At 36.4% G+C, this 21,869-nt stretch overlaps 1 protein-coding gene across 3 annotated transcripts in view; it reads left to right on the top strand.

The window, feature by feature from the left end:
• Window positions 1-21,869, top strand: part of LOC140142583 (macrophage mannose receptor 1-like) — a 139,924-nt gene that overhangs the window by 87,156 nt on the left and 30,899 nt on the right. For all 3 annotated transcript variants that reach the window (XM_072164579.1, XM_072164580.1, XM_072164578.1), the window contains exons 3-6: window positions 15,781-15,848; window positions 16,914-17,011; window positions 17,639-17,917; window positions 19,592-19,743. In XM_072164579.1, the coding sequence (XP_072020680.1) occupies window positions 15,781-15,848; window positions 16,914-17,011; window positions 17,639-17,917; window positions 19,592-19,743 (597 nt within the window). The remainder of the gene's footprint in view (window positions 1-15,780; window positions 15,849-16,913; window positions 17,012-17,638; window positions 17,918-19,591; window positions 19,744-21,869) is intronic.

The following is a 21,869-nucleotide window of genomic DNA, read 5'->3' as shown; positions in this document are numbered from 1 at the left end:
GCCTTTTTCGCATAGGTGGGTTCAAATATTTTAACATAATGTTATTTAAGTGTTGACACAATATTTGGCAAAAATGTTTGCAAAAATAGTTTACAATAACATTTTTGAAAACATTTAAAATATTGTTGTAGTGTGTTTTCATACAAAACGTTTTAAAACGTTTTCATGACCTTTATATAACCCGACATTTTAATGTTATTAAAACGTTTTTATGTAAACCAAAAGCCAAAATATAACTTATTAAAAATGTTTTTAAAACGTTTTTGTGTTTGCTGGGTAGCGCCCTATAAGCAACACATTTTGATGTATAGTACCATTTTTTCAAAAATGTTTATACTTTTTCAATTTTTTAACCCTTTTTTCTTTGATAATTTGTTTTGCCGCCCCTTCTTCTTCCGCCGCCCCCTGCTTTGACCCCAGGGGGCTGACGCCCCCAAAGCCAACCCCAAAATATGCGCATGATTGTAATTGATGATGTTGAAATCTGTCACTGAGTCCATCTTGCTCAGTTTGGATGCATAATTACACAGGCACTGCTGGCCTGCAGGATACATGTATAGTGAATCAGCAGGCCTGTGGTAATTTTCACTGGCTTTTGGCCTGAGTGTGCATGGACCTTCTTTCAACCGCTAGAATTAATTGTATGATTCCAACTTATTTTGAATCCCTTCTTGCCAAGTTGCCCCCACCAACCAAACAGGTCAAAATTGAGGCATTTGGTATAAGCAGCATTGAATATGGAGAGATGGGAGGAGCATTGTACTGTGTTACAACTGTCCAAGCAAATTTGCACTTGATTGTAGTGAGGCCTAAAAAAAGATTTGCATGTGTGAACGTTTTTGCCCACTTTTTCTGACCGCTTTTTTTTAAACCAAAGGAGAGAAAAAAACCTTGAAAAAGGATAGGGCTAAGCTATGTGCTGGGATGGCTTTCACATACTTACGCATGCGATGCAAGTTTGGGAGACAAACTTACTATTCAACTATAGACGAATCCATTGGTTTATCTTGAATATCTTGATTATCAGGCTTCAGGAAACCACCGAAAATACAGAAAAAAAACTATATAAAAATGATCAATAATCATCACCTTTCTGAAAAAATGCTAACAATCATAAACGTATAGGCCTATATTTACAAAAACAATAATGGGGGGGGGGGTCTTTAATACTTTCAAACAAATTATCTATAGAAACATTGGAAATATTTCCAATTCCAGCGTGCAAATTGATCAACCATGCATGGCGGTCTCATACACCATATCAAACGCTACAAATGGATGTACTTGCGAACAAAAGGACTATGTATGAATAGATGCGACGGGATTACCTGCAGAATTATCTCTATTGTATATATTATTCTATTAACCCTCCTCGTCCTTGCATCTTTTCTAGGTGTTAGGCGGCTTTTATTTGCACAATTGGGCGCTCAAAACACCAGGTTGGTGCTAGCGGGGACCCGAAAATGGCAGACCAAATCCTGACCATGACTTGGCTCGTTGGATTCGTCTATAGGCATTTTTCCCACTGTGGGTTGAAACAGGCAACATCACCTTAATCATTTCTAAATAGAATTGTGCTGAAGCATAGTACCCTAGACCAGGCTTCCTCAAATATATTTGTTGAAGCGCCACATGAAATAAAAAAACCCTGCAAAGCGCCATGAAATAAAAAAAAAAACCTGCAAAGCGCCACTCAATGGCTGCGAAGTCGCCGGGGAAGTCAGAGCCCCCCTCTGAAGCTATCTATTTTTTTTAATTTGAGGTGCAAATGACGCCATTTGGTGCAACATTTTGTACTATTTTAGCCTGTCTTTACAAGGATAACATGGGAATCGCATTGTTTTTTTTTGTTTTTTTAAAATCTAAACGGCGCTGCAAGGCCACTGAGAAGCCACGGCGCACACATGTGATGCAAGGCCGCTATTTGCTGGAGCCCTGCCCTAGACTATAGTTGGTATGACAGGATATACAAAATTCACATGTCAGTACCTATTGTGATTAAAGCTTTCAAATGCCAATGCTTATGAAATTGTCAAACATTGTGTAGGTCTATAGTATTGTAGCATAATGTGGAAGCACAGATCCTGTGGTGGAAGTTAGTGGAGGTGGCACATGGAAGGAAGATGGGAAGTTAATCTTCATGCAGTGAGGGAGGTTAGGGACCTTTGCACATATGGGGATCAGAGCTAAAGTGACATTTCATAGGGGTCATGGTGCATAACCCAGGAAAATGTGGCCCCAATCAAAGTGAAAAATTACCCAAAAAATGACTCTTGTCCATAAATCAATGCTCAGTGCTCCCCCTGGTTTTTGATGACTTGACTCAACAGGCCCCCTGCCTACCCAGAAAATACAAAATGTTTTCAACATGATTCGCCAAAGTTTAGAAAAGGTTGCCAGAAAACGTTAAAATGTCAGGTTATATAAAGGGTGCGGTATATAAAAGGGTATAAAACATTTTCTTAACATTCAAAAACATTTTTTGATAACTTCCTGCAAATATTCTAACCAGTGTTCGAAATAAGCTCTTGTCCAAAAATCACTGGGGACAACCATATTGGGATATGTACATGTACATGTCCTCTGGACAACCACTATATTTTACCTGGCCAAAATCATGATTTATAAACATGTAATAACTTGACATTAAATTTGCTTGTACAACAATCATTATGCCTCTCATATGGAAAGGTTTCTATACAAAAACGATTCTCTTATAAACCATCATGCGCACAGTTTACACCTCGATACACCTGAGCACACATTTTCGTCCCAAGAGCTTCCAAGCAGAGAGCAACAAGCAGCAAATGTTTCAGTCATTGATTACACTACATGGTTGAGTCCATAGCAATGTAGGACCTGTGAAGCTTCTAGCTAAAAAATGGGCCTCTTTGATTGGTTTTTGTCAAAACCTCAAGTGTTCCCTTCATCCAATCAGAATTTTTTTTTTAATATCAAACGAAAGCTAACACTTTCCCCTAAAAACACTTTTAGTCACTATAATTCAATGTTATAGCAAGGCGAATGTGGAAAATCTGTTGAAAACTACCTATCTAAGCACATATTTTGACCAAAATGTAGGTTTTAAAGGTCAAAACCTCAAGTGTTCCTTACAATATTTTTCAAATTTTATGTCATTAAGGGGTACTACACCTGCCCAATTTGTGCATATTTTTGCATTTTTCTCAAAAATTATAGCACATTGGTGACAAGTAAGATATGTATATTATAGGGGCAAGGACTACAACTACTGTACTGGAAATTTTTATTTCAGCACAGATAACAGTTGTGGAATTACAGTCAAAAATGAGGGAAAACCAATATTTGATCAATAAATCAATAACTACTTGCCTTGAGTTGCTGAAATTTCAGTGCAGTAGTTGTAGTCTTTGCCCCTATAATATACATATCTTACTTGTTACCAATGCGCTACAATTTTTTAGAAAAATGCAAAAATATGCACAAAATTGGCCAGGGGTGTAGTACCCCCTTAAATGAAAAAGCACACCTATATTGTCCATATACTAGAGTCACTAGAATGAGCAATGGTCAATTCTCTTTAAATTGCAAATCTTGTGCAAAAAGTTACTATTTTTGCCTGTTTTGTCATACGGTTGGTTTTTTTTCCAAACCCATCCCCCCAATGAACTATGACTTTAAAAAAAAAAGCACTTAGAAATTGATATGTTAGGTAACACATGTGACTATCCACCACAACTGAGCCCGGATGTCGCCAGTGCCACTATTGAGATATGCTCCATTGAAGTTAACAATATACAATAGGAAACAAAGGATTTATTGACTGTTTTATTGATTTTTCACTACTTACATGTCAAGTACTATAGAAATGATATACATCATTTAAAAGCTAATTTCAAGCAAAATATTTTGGTTGAATATCTCAAAAATGATGATTGGCGACTTCAGGGCTCAGTTGTGCTGGATGGTCACATATGCCTTTTGATGCTTTGTATTGAACATGTGTGCATAATAACAGAGTGCGATTTCACAACTCAGTAACCACGTTCAAGTTCCTGAATAAATAATTGGGCACATTTATAAATAATGACCACTTTATATCTCTAAACTTGATTGTAAAATTATGTTAAGTGTAGACAGTCATTTTGGATGACATTCAAGATGCATTTCCTGATATGGATGAAAAGAATGGAAATAGTGGGCACAGATTCAAGCCTTATAAATTTGTCTTCTAGACATTATTTTGTTATCAATAAAATACTATATAATTTTTTACCAAGCATATTCCTGGATTAAAGAGGAAGCCCCACCAGAGCGGTTCTTCTGGGGTGAACCAAATCTGCCTGGTTGTCAAATTTATCAGTGACAAGGTTATCTCTGAATTTTACAGGTGCTAGTTGATGCAGTAACATTAAAACATCAATCATCAATCGACTGAGTAATTTGATAACCAGGCAGGTTTGGTTCACCCCACTAGAACAGCTTTGGCGGGTCTTCCTCTTCAAACCCTCATTTGAGAATCAGTGGCATAGTCAGGACTTTTTAGAGGGGGTCAAATGGAGAAAGGGGGTCAAGGAACTTTCAAGAGGGGATTTGGGGCTAAATTTAGACACAAAAAGCAGTGGCGTAACTGGGGTTTGTAGCGCCCGGGGCAAGAAACAAAATTGGCGCCCCTACCCCGCCCAATTCTTGAAACATTGCAATTTTGGACAAATAAGACCTACCACTAATTAATTTTGGTTACTAGAAGTTGAATATCGGTCTTAAAATTTTGACTTTCTTCGCTTGGAGGGGTGCAGAATCGATGTTGAATTGGTCAATTTGGTGCCCCTCCCAAGGGTGGTGCTCCCCCTGCCCCCTAGTTACGCCACTGACAAAAAGGGCTTAAAATTCTTAAATATCAGGGTGATGAACACAAGAGGGGCAGCTGCCCCCTAGCCCCCACCCGATAATATGTACAAATACATGGACACGCATGGACATGCACACCCCCTCCTATGCCCCTCAACACACAAACCACACACATCTTTTGGAATTTATTGAAATAATATTAATACGTGAGAAGCTTGAAGACAAGATTTGTTAAGTTTGACAGCGGAAGGATCATTAGGAAAGATTAACATTCCTGCCTGCTTGTCCCTTCAAGGTCAAATTGCAGCAGAAGAAAGTGGCAATTATTGCCTTCCTGGTGAACTTGACACCTATGAGCTATGTACGTAATTGAGTTCTATAATTAAATAATATGCAGGACAGTTATAGCGATTTAATAGAAAATTAAATATTTCCCATGGAAGTCTTGGCTACTTGTCTTCACAATGACCATGATGACTACAAGGAGTATTATGCAGCAGGCACGTATACAGAAACTGGGAGGGGGGTGCAAATTTCTTGGTGAGATAAAAAAGATCATGAAATGTGTAAATATAACAAATAATAGTTCAAGTTCGCTCTAAGCACGCCTAAATTTGCTTTATTAAAAGCTAAATGGTTTTATGGGATTAATTTCGTCAAAATCACATGCACACAGGTGTTTCTCTTTTACTCCAATTTCTCTTCTCTTTTTGTTGAAACCCAGGGGCTGTATACGCTACTGTGCAGTATTATGGTACAGATGTATTTCTGAAGCCCCGCACTTTGTTAAAAATCATGTAAAATCAGCCGTTTTTTGTGTGAATTAAATCATTTAGCCCCCCCCGCATAACTCTGAAAGCATATATGAGCAACCCGTATGAGTGCCGCCACTGGATGGCAAAAGATTGAAAACAATGAAAATCTTTTTAATTGACTATTCAGGGGGGTGACGATGCAGGACATCGCAAATGCAATGTTGTAACCAAAAATTCATTTGGCCTCATTTAAGCTCAGGTCAAGTCACTGACAGGCGGCGGATGACATGATCGAGCCGGCAACTTGTGAAGCCGCCCGGCCGTATAGCATTTTCCAATATAGTCGGTTAGTTTTGTGGGGTTCATTATCGAACCCCAATGGTTTTAGCTTGTATTTATATTATTTATCAACATTTGTTTGTGATATTTCAAGCGTTTTAAAATTTCAAAATAATCCCATTCAATTACACGGTTGACGATGAAAATTTACTGAATTTAGAGAATGCAATGCGGCCACCACCTAGTCACTGAACAAATTCAATGACATCAAGTCACTGAATACTATCTTAACATTGGAAATCATGTCAAAATATGACACATTGGTAATTTTGCCAGTTTCTTTGTAAAAAAATGAATAATTTCCAGAATCCTAGCCATTCATCCGCCCACCCAAGCCAAAGTCAAGACCTTTTTTTGAGATTAAAATTATCTCAGCAAACACAAAAATGCTTTTAAAATGTTTTAAACATGTTATATTTCGAGTTTTGGTTTAGATAAAAACATTTTGATAACATTATATGTTGGGTTATGTAAAGGTCATGGAAACGTTTTAAAACGTTTTGTATGGAAACACAATGCAGCAATATTTTAAGAATGTTTTCAAAATGTTATTGTAAAATATTTTTTGCAAAATATTTTGTCAACATTTGAATAACATAATGTTAGAACATTTGCAGTAGGTTATCAACAAATGTTTTTGAATGGTGTAAAAATGTTTTATACCCTTTATATGCCCTTTTTTCTGGCAACCGTTTCTAATCTTTTGCTAATGATGTCGAAAACGTTTTGTGTTTGCTGGGATGATAGCCCTCTAAGATATGCAAAACCTGATGATCTGTTATTGAACTTTATAGGCCTCACTAGTCATGTCTAATGGTCATGTTTATGATTATTATGACAGCCTGACAGGTCACAGGAAAGGATAGTTTGCCAGGGGCATGGGTAGCCTCACTTGAGGACCCCTGCCCTCTGGTGCCCACCTCCGCATGAGCTTTGATCTGTTGCTTGCCCCCTTCCCTTAATTCCCCACTGGTGCACTGCCCAAAGAAGAACTTAGGCCTATATAAGGGTAGACTGGCCCCCAGTCTCGGTTCGGTTCCATCTCTGGATAATGTAACAATAAATAATTACATAATGCCCTATGAAAAAAAAAAAGCCAAAGTCCTGTAACCCCCCTTATTTTCTTCAATGCCAAAACCCATTCCTCTTCATCCACAAATCGACGCCACTAATTACACCCACCACAGTCAACCATGCAGCAATATAGAAATATACTCAGTATTATAAGTGAACGCGAAAGTCCATTGAACGCTGATTCCGAGACTGGTCCAATCTGTTAGAGATCTCCCTTCCAAATATTCGTTCAATGAAGCACGTTGTTTCCGATGTCAATTACGAAAGCCCCGCCCCAGTTTCAATTCAAATATGGTAGCACAAAGCTATGCAGCGGGATGTGACGCTTAAGATCGGATGGGACACTTGTCAACAACTGAGAGGTATTGAGCTCAAGTGGCACACGCCTGATAGACCCATGGTACGCCGCAATAATAAAAGGCAACCACTCGACTCGGACTTAGGCCTATTGTCCATATTGCGTATATTATCGCGTGCGGTTTGCAAATGTTTGCACATTATTTAGCTAGGGAAGCCTTTTCAAATATCCCCGCGCTGCCAAGCTGCGTTGATTGGTCTGATACAATATCGTTGTTTAGTCGCTTACACAAACGTTAATGTAGTGAAAACATGGACGTGGTATATAGAAAGATTGCGTGACTCCAAATCCGTAAAAGTGAACTCCCAGCATTTTGTGGGAGCTGGAAGGCAAATTGCTTACAGACTGGAAGGGTCCATGTATTGGGTTGATTTTTAATGCTATGTAATCTACATTACCAGTCGTTCTCCATGGACCCGAGGGAGGGTCTAATATAAGGGACGCACCATTAGATTCTCAGGGGGGCATGGGAGTTTGGGTCAGGCAGAATTTTTTTTTTTTTCGCCTCCGAAGGCAGAATTTTTTTTTTTCGCCGCCTTCGGCAGTGAAGTATTTATGTTTCAATTTTAATGTATACCTTTGTACAAAGTTGGGTGGGGGAAATTTTTTTTTTACTCATCAATGAGGCAACAATTTTTTTTTCCGTCTCACTAGTGGGCAAAGTTGTTGTTTTTTCGTCTCACTAGTGGGCGAAGTTTTTTTTTTTTTTAAAAAAACTCCCATGCCCCCCCCCTGGAAATCTAATGGTGCGCCCCTAAGATGCCATGACCCCTTTTGATCTGTTGCTTGCCCCTTTTCCTTAATTCCCCACTGGTGCACTGCCCAAAGAAGAACTTATGTAAGAAGCCAAGTTGATAAACTTGATAGCTTATGATAAACTTTTACATAAGATGCGCTGTAATTTCAAACCTGTTGACTTAAGTGAAACCTTAAGGGGACCCTTAACCATGATGTATCAAATGGCCATGTTTATGATTGTCCTGACAGGTCACAGGAAAGGGCTGGGTGAGGTGGCCAAGCAAGTGCCAACTAGTATCAATAAACTCATAGCCTCAAAGCCAACACTTTGCATGATTTAGGATAAATTGTAAGCAAAAACTGTAGTATCATTATTCAAAGAAACTTAAAAGGAAGATATATAGGGTGTGGCTGCAGCTAAGAGACTGGTTTTAGGTGAACATAATTTTTAGTAATAGCCCAGCAAACACAAAAACTTTTAAAAACGTTTTAAATAAGTTATATTTTGGCTTTTGGTTTAGGTAAAAACATTTTAATAACATTAAAATGTCGGGTTATATAAAGGTCATGATAACGTTTTAAAACGTTTTGTATGAAAAAAAACTACAACAATATTTTTTAAATGTATAACAAAAAATGTTATTTTAAACTATTTTTGCAAACATTGTTGCCAAATATTTTGTCAATACATAAATAACATTATGTTAAAATATTTGAACCCAGCAAACACAGAAATGTTCTTAAAATTTTTTTTTTTTAAAACCTTTTAATAACATTTAAATGTCGGGTTATATAAAGGTCATGAAAACGTTTTTAAAACGTTATTGCAAATATTTTGGGCAAACATTTTTCGCAAAATATTTTTTCAACTCCCCAAAATAACATTCTGTTTAGAATGTTTTGTATCAAGTTTTCAAGAATGTTTTTGGAATGGTATTAAAACGTTTTTATACCCTTTATATAACCCGACATTTAAACGTTTTCTGTAAAACATTTTTTTTTTTGCTTTTCAGTAGATTATCAAAAAATGTTTTTTAAGGTTATAAAAACGTTTTATACTCTTAATATACCCTTTATATAACCCGACATTTAAACGTTTCTGACAACCTTTTATAACCTTTTGCGAATGATGTCGAAAATGTTTTGTGTTTGCTGGGAGGGGACTTTTCCAAGTTAGTTGCCAGTAGGGCCCCACTCATAGTACACTTTTTCGAAGTGTGTATGAAAATAAAAACTTTTCCAGTTTCATTGTTATACTTTTTAAACTTTTTATATACCTGTGAAGTTGAATAAATACATTTAAGTATATAGATTCTGAAGACATACCTGTGTTTATTGCTTTAGTTTATGTTGTGTTGAAGTCGCTCAATTGGTTGATGATCTTTGTGCTCCACAATAATATTAGCGGGCACTCAGAACTGCTGCAGATAACAATATTAATGTTTTAAAATAAATAAGTACTTGTTTTAATGTATTGATGTGTTTAAACACATTTAGGTGTGTAGAATCTAAATGCTAGAAACTGTCTATAACTTATCAGTGTTTATTTTTCTAAACACTGATCTACAGTATATTATAGTATTTGTGGCTGAACAATATTGTTAAGTCATCCTGCTGATCAGTTTTTTATTTCCTTTTGGGGGACATTTGCACACCCAGCCGCAGGCCCGTAACCAGGATTTATTTTTGGGGGGTAGTTGATTTTGAAAAAGTGGACTTTTTTTTCTTCAAAAGTTGGATTTTAAATTTGGCCAACAATGTTGACTTTTGGTATATCAATCGGTCCAAATTTCTTGAAAAATTGGTGTTTTGATGGATCCACATTCAAATTCTCAGCAGCACACCCCAACAAACCATACTTGAGTACCCCTGCCCCCCCAGCTTTTGATTTCAAAATCAAGATATCCCTACTATCTCAAAAGCCATGCAAGACTTGTCTTGCTCCCGAATTGAATTCTGTTGCATGGCATGTTTAGTGTCCATCAACATCCAAGTGCATCAATTTATTACAAGTAGTCTGTTGGCATGCTTACATAGTGTCCATCAGTGTATAAGTGCTTCAATAACAATTAGTCTAATTAGGCTCTGTCCATTAACAAAATAGCCAGCAAACTGAAGGACATGTTCCATTATGGATGATATGGTGATAGGTAATTTTAACTCAATAAATGTTAGTTTTGATTATTATTTACAAAGTCTCTTAGTCACTGGAAATTTGTAACAGGTGGAATTTATATGGTTATGTGTCATTTTTAGGTCAATTAATTAGATTTAAATAATTGGGTTAGATCATCTTTTTTAACCTTTCTAAAAATACATGCATATAGGATTATAAGTGATAAAAGACTTGATATAAACACACATTTTGTTGAAAGTGCATTACTTATTTCATGACAAATTTAATCAAAATAATGTGTGATTTAACCAAATATTTTGTGTGTTTTATAAACCCAAGTCTATATATATTTCTTAAGTTGTAATGTAACTTAAGGGATCGGATAGCAACGTTTGCACAGTATTTTTGTGAGACATGAGAGCACATCAGACACTTAAAAATGCTAAGGTGACGAAAAAAAAACCCTGTTCTACAGGCCGGAACAACCCAGATTTTGAACAAATTGGGAAAAAAATTTCCTGTACATATGAATGCCGACCCAAATTTAGAAAATTTCAGGAACAAAATTTTTTGGGGAAGGGGCTTGCAAACATTTTATGCCAACTGGCAACATTTGAAAATGCTTTGAGAATGTTACTTCTTCTTTACCTTACTTCAGTTCACTATAGGAGAAGGCTTCTTCATCAACTTTCCAATACAATCCAGAATACCTATTTGAATAATAACACTTTGATGTTTTGCAAAAGTTCATTTCACTAATCATGTACTTTTGAAAACTTGCTTGATATATTGTTGTAAATGAGTTATGTACATTTTACAAAAGTTTTGTTGTTTCAGCCCTCTTTACAACATAACATTACAACAACCACAAGACCAAAAGTATATGTGTGATATTTGAATTCTTCTATACCCTCGCTGTGAAATGATCAGAGCAATATTTGCCAAAGCTCACTACCATTCGCAAGATGCTGTGAACTACCATATTGGAACAGTTTTAAATAGTTGCTAACCTTAGTAATACTATAGGCATTTTAAACCCAATAATATAATGCTTTCCATTTGAAAATGTTACTAAAGCATTTGCTAGGAATCTCTCTTTCTCACTTTCTCCCTCTCTATATACCTCCGTGTACATGGTGTATAGCCTATCTCTCTTCTTCTCTTTCTCTCTCTCTCTCTCTCTCTCTCTCTCTCGCTCTCTCGCTCTCTATTTTTCTCCCGCTGGCATTTTTTATCATCCTTTGAATGGTAAACCATGTAAAACCCAATTTAAATAAGAAATTTGGTATATAATCATAAGTTTGGATTTGTCATCCTTTCTAAGTTTACTTATAAGATAAGCTTATAATTATAATATAAATACACAAATCCTTTTGACCTATAATTTCTTTCATGATAACTCACAAAATCATGCCAAATGTCAATATGATTTATGTGACATTTATGAGAGGAAATTGCAATTCATAACACCAAATATGCATGTGATTTGAATGAATTTAGGACAAGGAGCTTTAAACTAGGATATAGACCTGTACAGTAGATTATCATGTCAGGAACTATGAATTCACATGGTCCTCCCAATCTCAAGTTAAACGTAAGGAGCCCTTTTCTAGTAAACACCATGAAGAAGAATGTTTGCATGGGACATAAGCTCTGCATCGTTAAACAAAACAATTAAAAAAAACCCATTTCTGCAAATCTTCCACCCAATGATCTCCTTTTTTTAAATGCTTACCCCCTTAATCATGATAATGCCATTAGGCCTATAATGTCCGAAGAAGTTACACTCAGTAGACCCCTTTTATTTTTCAATATGACTAGAAGTTATTACTTCAGCATAGTCTCAACTCAGGAATCATCTTGTAGTTCCCCCATTCTATTTTAAAGGGATTTTTTTTCAGTAGATAGCTGTCCTTGGCTGGCTCTTCTGATGGCTGCCGTACTATAAATTCGAATTGAATCCTATTTATTTATTTGTTTGTTTGTTTGTTTGTTTGTTTGTTTGTTTGTTTGTTTGTTTGTTTATTTATTTTATTTTTGTTTGTTTGTTTTTTGTCTTCAAAAAAGGGCCAATTTCAACCAATTTTTACCAGAAAAACTTAAGTGAACTTTCTTTGCAAGTTCCCTTCAAAAAAGGGATGATTTTGAATGTTTGTACAGATAAAAGTTAGTGTACCTTTTTATTAGGATTGGCTATGACTATTGGCTATGACACTATGTTACGCTCAAGTTTGAATCCATTGCAAGTTAATACATCTGAACACACCAACATTATTAAGGAAAATAAATTGAAATAATAACATGCTTCTGTTTCATTATCCGTTGTGAGCAGATGTTACTGTTTGAGTTAGGTGATTAAAATCATCAAAATGGCTCATATACACATAATGCCGACTTCCTTATCCTTCCTTATCTTATTCAAAATGAGTGTTAAATCAAACAATGTCAACTGCATTGAACTACATAGGCTTAGGAATGGGGGGGGGGGGCAAATAGGCTCAGCTCCCTCAATCATTTTGGTACAGGGGCTCAAATACCCGATATCCTGTAAAATAATGTTTTTTGATGATTTATGTTTGAATAGAGTCTTTCATCATATAGGCAAACATGTAATGCTCCTTTTGCATCGTTTAAGACAAGCCACACGCCGTGTTGTAATTGTGCTGGGATTTGTACCAGGGTCTATTGATCAACGTATTATGCGTGCTCAACTGAGGATAATTTCGAAGGCTTAGAGCCAGAACTGGCTATGTCCATTTGTTTTCTCAATTACATGTTACTCATTTCGGTAACAAATGGACGGTTAATTCTGCCCTCCATAAGAAAATGTAAGTGACTTTGGGGTATATGCATGGTCACTTGGGTCTAACTAACTGTTCAAGTGACCATGCAGATACCCCAAAGTCACTTGCATTTATTATGGAGGGCATAAATAACCATAAATCTGTTGCCGAAATGAGTAACATGTAATTGAGAAAACAAATGGACATAGCTAGTTCTGGCTCTAACCCGCAACTTGCTTGTTACACTGAGTGGGAGCCCCCAGTGACGCGTGCGCAAGGGGGCGCCCCACTTTTGTTGGTCATTCGGGGAAATCAATCATTTCCCTCGAAATGACTGATTTAAACCGCACCTTACACTCCTAATCAGACTCCATTCTGGGGAACTGAACAACCTGGCCCCCCACTTTCAATGTGCTGCGCACGCCACTGGGAGCCCCTTTCCAGTCCCTTCATAATACATAACACAGTCCCTTGTTTAACACACATGTAAGTATGCGCTGCAAAACAGTGTTTGGACTTTAAACCCTTTATGCCCCCCCTTTATGGGGAATTCCCCAAATTACTAAAAAATAGAGGCGTTTTCAACTGAAAAGTTTTTTCTTTCAAAGTACAGCTATAGTATACCAGGAACTGACAACTTAATTGTCAAAATCGTGGAATTCAATTACAAAAATGTCCATACATGCAGTTTTGCGATATGACTGTCATTAGCTAGAGTAAGAAAATGTCTATGCATTGTAAAGGGGTATCGCTCAAACATCATTTGCATTTATGTGGAAAAAGGGGTAGATGAAGGGCAAATAATTCCCTAAAATTGCTTAAAAACAGGGTTTTTTTAATTGAACTGAAAAATTTACAAAACGAGCTGCATTTTGGGGTTTTTTTTTTCTGTTCAAAGTAATACAGCTTGATATAGGAACCAGAAATGGCCTGAGGAACGAACAACTTGATTGTCAAAATCGTGGAATTCAATCACAAAATGCGTGCACCCATACATGTATAGTTTTTGCGATATGACTGTCATTCAGCACTTGTCAGCACTCAACGAGCCAGAAACTGACATCCTTTTTTAAATCAATCTATGCCTATACATAATACACTCATCTCCTGTGTGCAATGATTGAGGCTAGGGAAACTATCAATTATGACTAATTATTTCACCTTAATGCCCGCTTTACACAAGGTTCAGTGCCACAGAAAGAGTGCGTAAGAAGTCTTGTGCAGTCTTAACTCTTACCCAAATTTTCAGATTTTTAGCTGACTGCAGTTTTTAAATAATTTGAATTTTCAATATGTAAATAAATACCTGACACTTTATACGAGGTGGTATCAACAAGTTTTAGAAATCGCCCAGAAGTGAAAGAGCTATATCAATGAAATTTTGTCAGTGCAATCACTGGTCCTTATGTACACTATGGTGCAAAAATGGTCTCAAAAGTATGTTTACTTTTTTTTTTACAGGTGACGCTAGATGCTAATAACCTGCTGCCCCAGTTACTGCACATAAACTGCCAGATTGAGAAAATTGAGGCAAGCAGCGTTATTAAGATCCTGCATTTGAAGGGTTTCAGTGCCTAGAAAATCGATGATGAAATGAAAGTTATCTTCGGTGGTGATTGTGATATTGTCACTGTTGCTTTTTGGAAAATGAATTTTTATTTCATTACAGATTTTTTGGGCACTGTAACCCTTAAAATGGAACTTAATCATGCTACATGCCTCAATTTTCTCCATTTTGCTGGTTATGCGGTTACATAGGCAGGTACTGACATCTAGCGCCTGTAAAAGACTACACCACACAAAAAAGTAAACATTCTTATGAGACCATTTTTGCATCATAGTGTACAGACATTGCATTCTGAATACATGTCCTGAATCCTGATGATATGAAATGAATAGATTTTTTGAAATTAGCGATATAATACAAATTTTATGGCACTAGAATATGAAAGTGACATACCTGTGTCTACCAGAGGACGACACTAGGGGTCTATTGGTGGCGTTTTTTTGTCAAAAAAGGGGTCATTCAGTGGCGGCTCCAAGAAAATGTGCGTCATTTCGTGAAAAATAACTTTCTGGGCAAAAATTTTGCGAAAATTTGCCATTTCCAAGCTAAAATTGCTACAAAAATGTAAACATTGTTCAATATGCTACTGAAGTGTGCAAAAATTGTGCAGATTTTGTTTAAAAAGGGGGTCATTGAGTGCCAACATAATCAGCATGTTGGCCTACTATTACAAAATTGTGAAGACTTGTGCCATGCTGTCAAATATAAATTATTCAACAAGTCTGCATAATTTGTGTCCCAAAATGTGGACCAAAATAACGGTTATGACAATGCATTACACAAAATAGTATACAGAAATTCTGCGTCATTCTGTGACACAGAGATCAACCTAGCTTCTCTTTTGATGTTCATTGATGTATGTAGATCATGACCACCCCCAGCAAACACAAAAATGTTTTTAAATGTTATAAACGTGTTATGGTTTAATTAAAAACATTTTAATAACGAAACATTTTAAAAACATTTTATAGGAAAACTGTCAAAATGTATTGTTAGTGCAAAATATTTTTTGTCAAGTATTTGTGCAAAATTTTACCTGTCAATTATTTTAATTTTTTTATTTAATTTCAAAACTTTATTTAAACATGGTAAAAATCAGATTCAACATACAAAGTTTTATCAACCATTCAAAGTTGTGTATCACTATGTACAGGTACCATTCATACAATAACCGTGATAACCATAGTATATTTTTCCCTCATTTTTTCATTTTTATGTAGATTGGAAATTACAACATTAATTCCTTTTGGTGTGGGCTCAGAGAACATGCTGCAAGCGGCAAATATGAGTGAGTACATTAGGCCATTTCAAATCTTTCATATTGCATGACAATTATAGTGCATGCATTATTACCCCCTATTGTTAGGTCTCAAATTTGATAGGCAGGTCCTTTTGAGGAGCGAGACTGTGTTTGACAATCCCGTTGTGGTAAATGAAAATAGAAAAGTTGATAAAGTTATGAGGCTGATTTGCTCAACTTTTGACGGGGCCAATATTATTGTAAGTTGTGGCAGAATGGTTGGCGCACCAGGAAAGTATTTATGCATCAGAATTCATACATCACACCACAGGTACACAACTTTGGTAAATTATACTCAGTTATAAATTAAAGTTATGGAAGTTTTGTTTCTTTGGATCAAAATGTTGATAAATTACTAACTAAATTTATTAACTAAAATGGATATATTTAGGTTTTTTTGTTCACTTGTTTGTTTTTCCTTTCCTTATAATTATGGAACAAACAAGAAACAAACATGTCAGAATAAACATGTTTGTCTTCCAAATCATGCAAATGTTGAAGAACCTGGGCCCTCGCCTTACTATGGGTTTGCCCTGCACTCTCATATCATGTACCACTGCTTATTTCCCACTCTAAGACATTATCTACTTTGGTAAACAGATCCATCAGTCATGTTGTAGATTATACTATTCTTATTCTTATTTTGTTTGACAAGCCCAGAAATATTATACTCATGGCTTGAGCTTGAACCATCTTGGCTGATGGCTTGATCACAAGAGTTTGTTGTGATCTGCACTGCGTTTCCCGCAGAGGTTGGAGGCAATACAAATATGCAGAAAGGGGGCCGAAATGATCATTCGCGACGACTGAGCTTATTTTCTCAGTCACGTGTATGATCCACTGCTAAAACCAACCTTCAACTATAGGAGTGAGAGTGCATCCAACCTCTGCGGGAAACGCAGTGAACCAGATCACAACAAACACTTGTGATCAAGCCATCAGCCAAGATGGCGAAAGCTCAAGCCGTGATATTTCTGGGTTTGGTTTGTCAAGCAAAATAAGAAATAGTATATTCAACTTTGATATTGCATAATTATATTCTTTTATTTGCAGATGGTCTGATGGTAGCCCTTTAGATTATCAACAGTGGTTAACAGGGGAGCCTAATGACTTCAATGGGGAAGAGGAGTGTGCACAATTCTATGTACATGGTAAGCTTATAATGATTACTGGTATATCATGTGGGCTGGGGTGCCAACCACTTGTAATTTTTCAAAATGCTTTGTTCAACTGGATTGCAGTCTTTTCAATTTGGACAACATGTTTATAATTTTAAAAATATTATTTTGTTCTACTGGGTATTTACTTGATGTAAGATGCATATCCATCACACAAGTGTTAGCTCTAGCAGGACAAAATAACCTTCTTCAACATGCACAAAACATGCTTTCAATTCTACTTTGTCAAAAGGCTATCTACTGGGCATAAAAAGAGCATCTGTAAATTTCAAGGGACTGTGACACTTCAGACTTTCAATTTCTATAAGTTTATAAGAATGACCTCAGAACAAATATGTCAAAATTACCACAATTTTAAATTTGCCAGTACATTTTGGCTTATAAGTATACGAATGGGTTGTTCTTGGTAATTTTGGATAGCGATGGGTTCACTTATTTCATTCTCAGAGGCACCTATATACCTTGCCTACTGAATCCAAATTCTAGTACCCTCTTGGAACCAACTAAGGGGCAAATTAGAATTCCTACATCAATATGATATTTTATGTTCATTGCTTTCCAACATTTTATTGTACTTTTATCTGTTCATGCATCTTACAGATGGCACATGGAATGACTTGAATTGTGGTGACAAAATACCATTCATCTGCAAGAAACCTCAAGGAACATCTGACCCCATCACTTCTCTACCTACTCCAGTGCCATCTGGCAAATGTCCAGGTTCATCCTTCAGACACAACAACAAATGTTACTGGATACATGGAGCTGAAAAAGAAGACAGGCTTGGATGGCAAGAGGCAAGAACCAAGTGTGCAGAATTTGGACACCTTAATGGTGGACTGGTTACTCTGGCAACCATTCACAATCAAGAATTACAATGTAAGAAGTACATAAATTAGTGAATTTTAAGTTTTATATAATCAAAAACATATTTGCATGTTTTTAATTGGTGAATGTTACAATCTAAGTGCTGATGGGGCTGCGCTTCGGCTTCAACTGGCCTAGTTGATGTACACACTAAAAACTACGGGGTTATATTTTCCGTGGTCATTTTGAATTGACCACGTTTGGGGTTGTTTTGACCCTTCAAGGGGGTTGTACTGTTTTAATTTGACCACATTCACGAGGTCATTTTAGCCATTTATTTAACGTGGTCAAAAACTTAGTGGTCATTTTGCCGATACCGTCGCGCATTGATATCAGTTTAAATCTTCCGCTTTGAAAATCTCAATTCATAAATGAGTTTAAACATGAGCTGCAATTAATGTTTGTTGATTAATAAATAAAACTAATTTTTTGACCGAAGTTACCCAATTTGTCAACTTTATAATGACTTGCATTTGAACTATTTGCACACACGGTGTGCATCGGCTTGCACATCAGCGCCATATTTGTTCTGATTGTGCAGCTCAGCGGATTGTCGTGTGTGCTTGTCTGCATGATGGAATATGAAAAGATAGTTGAAAAGTGAGACTGCAAGGATGCATAGACCCTTGTCTATGCACCAGAGTCTATGCACGCAGATTCATTCAATTTCATGCTGTCGTGGCTGGTGTCTTGGCTGCAGTTGTTATAAGCTTATATCATGTAAGCTTATGATAATACGTCAACTGTCATAGGCGATGACTGACTGTATGTGAGTGTGATACACAGATGCATTTTGCAGTTTGCTGTTTATGTAATGCTTTCTCTGTGCAGAAACACACTTATGTCCTGGTGGGACCAGCATGACCATAGGCCTACTAAAAAAATCCAAACAACCCCTAAATGTGGTCATTGAGTAACCCTATAAAACAACCCTTTCAAATGGGTCATTTCATTTGACCCCGAAATGAGGTCATTAAGTAACCCAATAAGGCAACCCTTTTGAAGGGGTCATTTCATTTGACCCCAAATGTGGTAATATTTTGACCCCAATGGGGTTACTATTTGACCCAAATACGTAGTCATTGCAATGACCCGACCAATGGGGTCAAAATGACCCCGTTAGTGGTATGGTGTTTAGTTGATAACTATGCTGGGGTCAAAAATGACCCTGTTTGGGTCATTTTTTGACCCCGTAGTTTTAAGTGTGTATAGCTGATTCTCATGATGCACCATCGGTAGCACTTTGAATCATCTAGAAAAAATGTGCTATATAAATCCAAAATTTATTTGAAAAAATAATAGTATTGCAGTAAAATTGTTTTCAGCCTTTTTTTTATTATGGTCCAACTACAAATTGATGTAAAATTTGCATCAAACACATCTTTCTCCATTACCTAATGTTGGGAGCTGGTCAGCAGGACGAATTTCCAATTTCGGCCTTTGGACATGCAGGAATTATTGTTTATACCACTGCTGGTATAGACCACTTGACATGGGACGTCATTTGCTCAGGGCATGTGTATTTTAAATCTCCACCACATTTCATATTGTGCAAGAAAGCCATCGAACAGTGAAGCGGTTCGTTGGAGCATATCGAAAGACCAATCCCTCGCCTTTGTTGATAAACATTGATGTCAAGTGGTCTATATAAGCTAAGTTTTACACTTCCCTGCACTGACATTTCAGCTTTCCTCAACACTCAACTGAAGAGCTTGGATTATAATCTGTGGATTGGATTGAGTGACATTACCAGCAATGGCCAATTCAGATGGGCTGATGGCGCAACAGTGGACTTCACACACTGGGGGAGTGGAGAACCCAATGAGGCCAGTGGCAAGGTATGTTAGATTGATGTGTGCAGAAACACGCTTGGAAACTGATATGACTATTATTAAAGGCCAATTCAGTGATCCCAGCGCAAATGTAAAAGGAATTAAAATTGTTTATAAATTGCTTAAAAGTGAAGGATAAGTCATTCAAATTGTCGTTTGGTATATTTGAAATGAAAAATGTGGCAAAAACGAAGAAAACAGCAGTATTGGCGAAGTTGAAACCCCATTCAAAATACATGTAGTTAATTTGTATACTGTTAGTATATAAATTAGATTCATGTAAATGCCTTATTTTGTCTTAAATACAAGGCTGAACCACTTAGCAAGTTATGTTATAGCACATCTATGACAATGACAAATGTACCAAAATCTGATTTTTGATGTTTAAGATCGTCTGGATGAGCAAATCACTGAATGGGCCTTTAAACATGTTATGTACAATCTTTTTAAATGAATTTGGTTATTTTTTTCCTCAAACCTGATTTTTTGGCATATTTGTAATGTTTACACGTACACATATCTAAACTTATTAGGAGAACAAAGCAATTTTGAATTGATGTCTTATTTAAGATCCCCCACACACCACAGTTAAGCTGAAAAGCAGTCAAGAGAGTAAAATGTGTTTTCTTTCATTTTTGTCAATAGTGTACAAAAGTCAAAGCTGTACCCAAGATGGTTTTTAAAGACATTTATAAGTAATATGTCACAGTTTTTGTCTTATTTTATTGTTTCATTTTTTTTTCACTTTAAAATTCAACAAAAAAAACAAAAGTAAGGGGACATAATGCGCATGTTTCTACCAAATGCACACGTCAGAACAGAGACAGTCTAGTTGTTTAATACAAGCTGACAATTTTGAAAAGATTATTATCTAAAGCTATATAACTTTAAGGTCATATAATGAGGAGCAGTAAGTCCACTCCCAAATTCTAGTTAATAACTGTGTCTTTTGGGCAACAGGAAAGGAAACTCTGATTCACTTGGGCAAAGGCACCTACAAGTATAGGCTACTACTTTTAAAATAGCAAGGCTTTCCTTCCAAAAATAACAGCACACTTTATGGTTGGGTACCCATGAGTAACACATAGTTGGTTGACTCACACTTTAATGCATTCACACTCTGGACGTTGATTTTGATATGACTTTATGACTTGACATGATTTGGCGTGATCACTGTGATGTGATGGAAAGCTAGTTTAAATCCCGGAAGGCCACTCACAATCCACCTGCATAAAAAAAGAGTGTCAAAAAGGGTGTTATTTTCATGAGTGGTGTAGCTATCTTTTTACAAAAAGAAGTGCTTTTGAAAAGGCATCATACTTTAGGGGTACCTAAACAGCCAAAAGCCTAGATGTCTGGCCTAGATGTTATTTATATGTGACCGTACAGCACAAATGAGCCGTAAATTCCCTAAATTGAATTCTGAGTTACAGTGTAAAATGTGTACGAAGGTCGTATTCATTGGTAACTTAAGCTGGCGCGACATCTATCTCATTTTGATAGTCAAACACCAATCAATAATCCTATTGTTGAAGTGGATAATAAGCTTCTACCTATAGTCAAGCAGCAAACTAAATTCCGTGGCCTTTTTTTGAAGACAATGTGCCACGTATCCTAACATGTTGTTTGGGTCCCAAGTAACATATTTATACATGTTTACAAAATTCCAGATGCAGCAGATGGCGGCCATCTTGTTTTTCAAAATGGCGGCCATTTTTTCAATAATTTTCCAATATATTTCAAACTGACCCTTCCCATTGTGAATTTATTGATACAATAGCAATTGTTTTAGGCCTAGGATATTATTTATGACATGTATGCACTAATATTGACGATTTTGATATTCAAAATGGCCGCCAAAAATTCAAAATGGCCGCCAAATTCAACTTATTTCCTCATTATTTGAGCATTATAAAATATAAGTATAAGCAAGTAACATGTTAATTAATATACCAACAGATACACAAACTCCATACTACACTGCAAATACACACCACACCACCCCACACACCCACCCCCACATTCCAATGCTTACCTATAATTCACTCTCTTTGATAATATTTTATTTTAAAATAGTTCCTGAATTTAAAATCTGTAACTTCCACCTTAAATGTCTTCATGCCTCCTCATCT

The sequence above is a fragment of the Amphiura filiformis genome, chromosome 20 (assembly GCF_039555335.1).
Source record: "Amphiura filiformis chromosome 20, Afil_fr2py, whole genome shotgun sequence".
Taxonomy (NCBI): domain Eukaryota; kingdom Metazoa; phylum Echinodermata; class Ophiuroidea; order Amphilepidida; family Amphiuridae; genus Amphiura; species Amphiura filiformis.
This window is presented reverse-complemented; position numbering and strand designations above follow the sequence as displayed.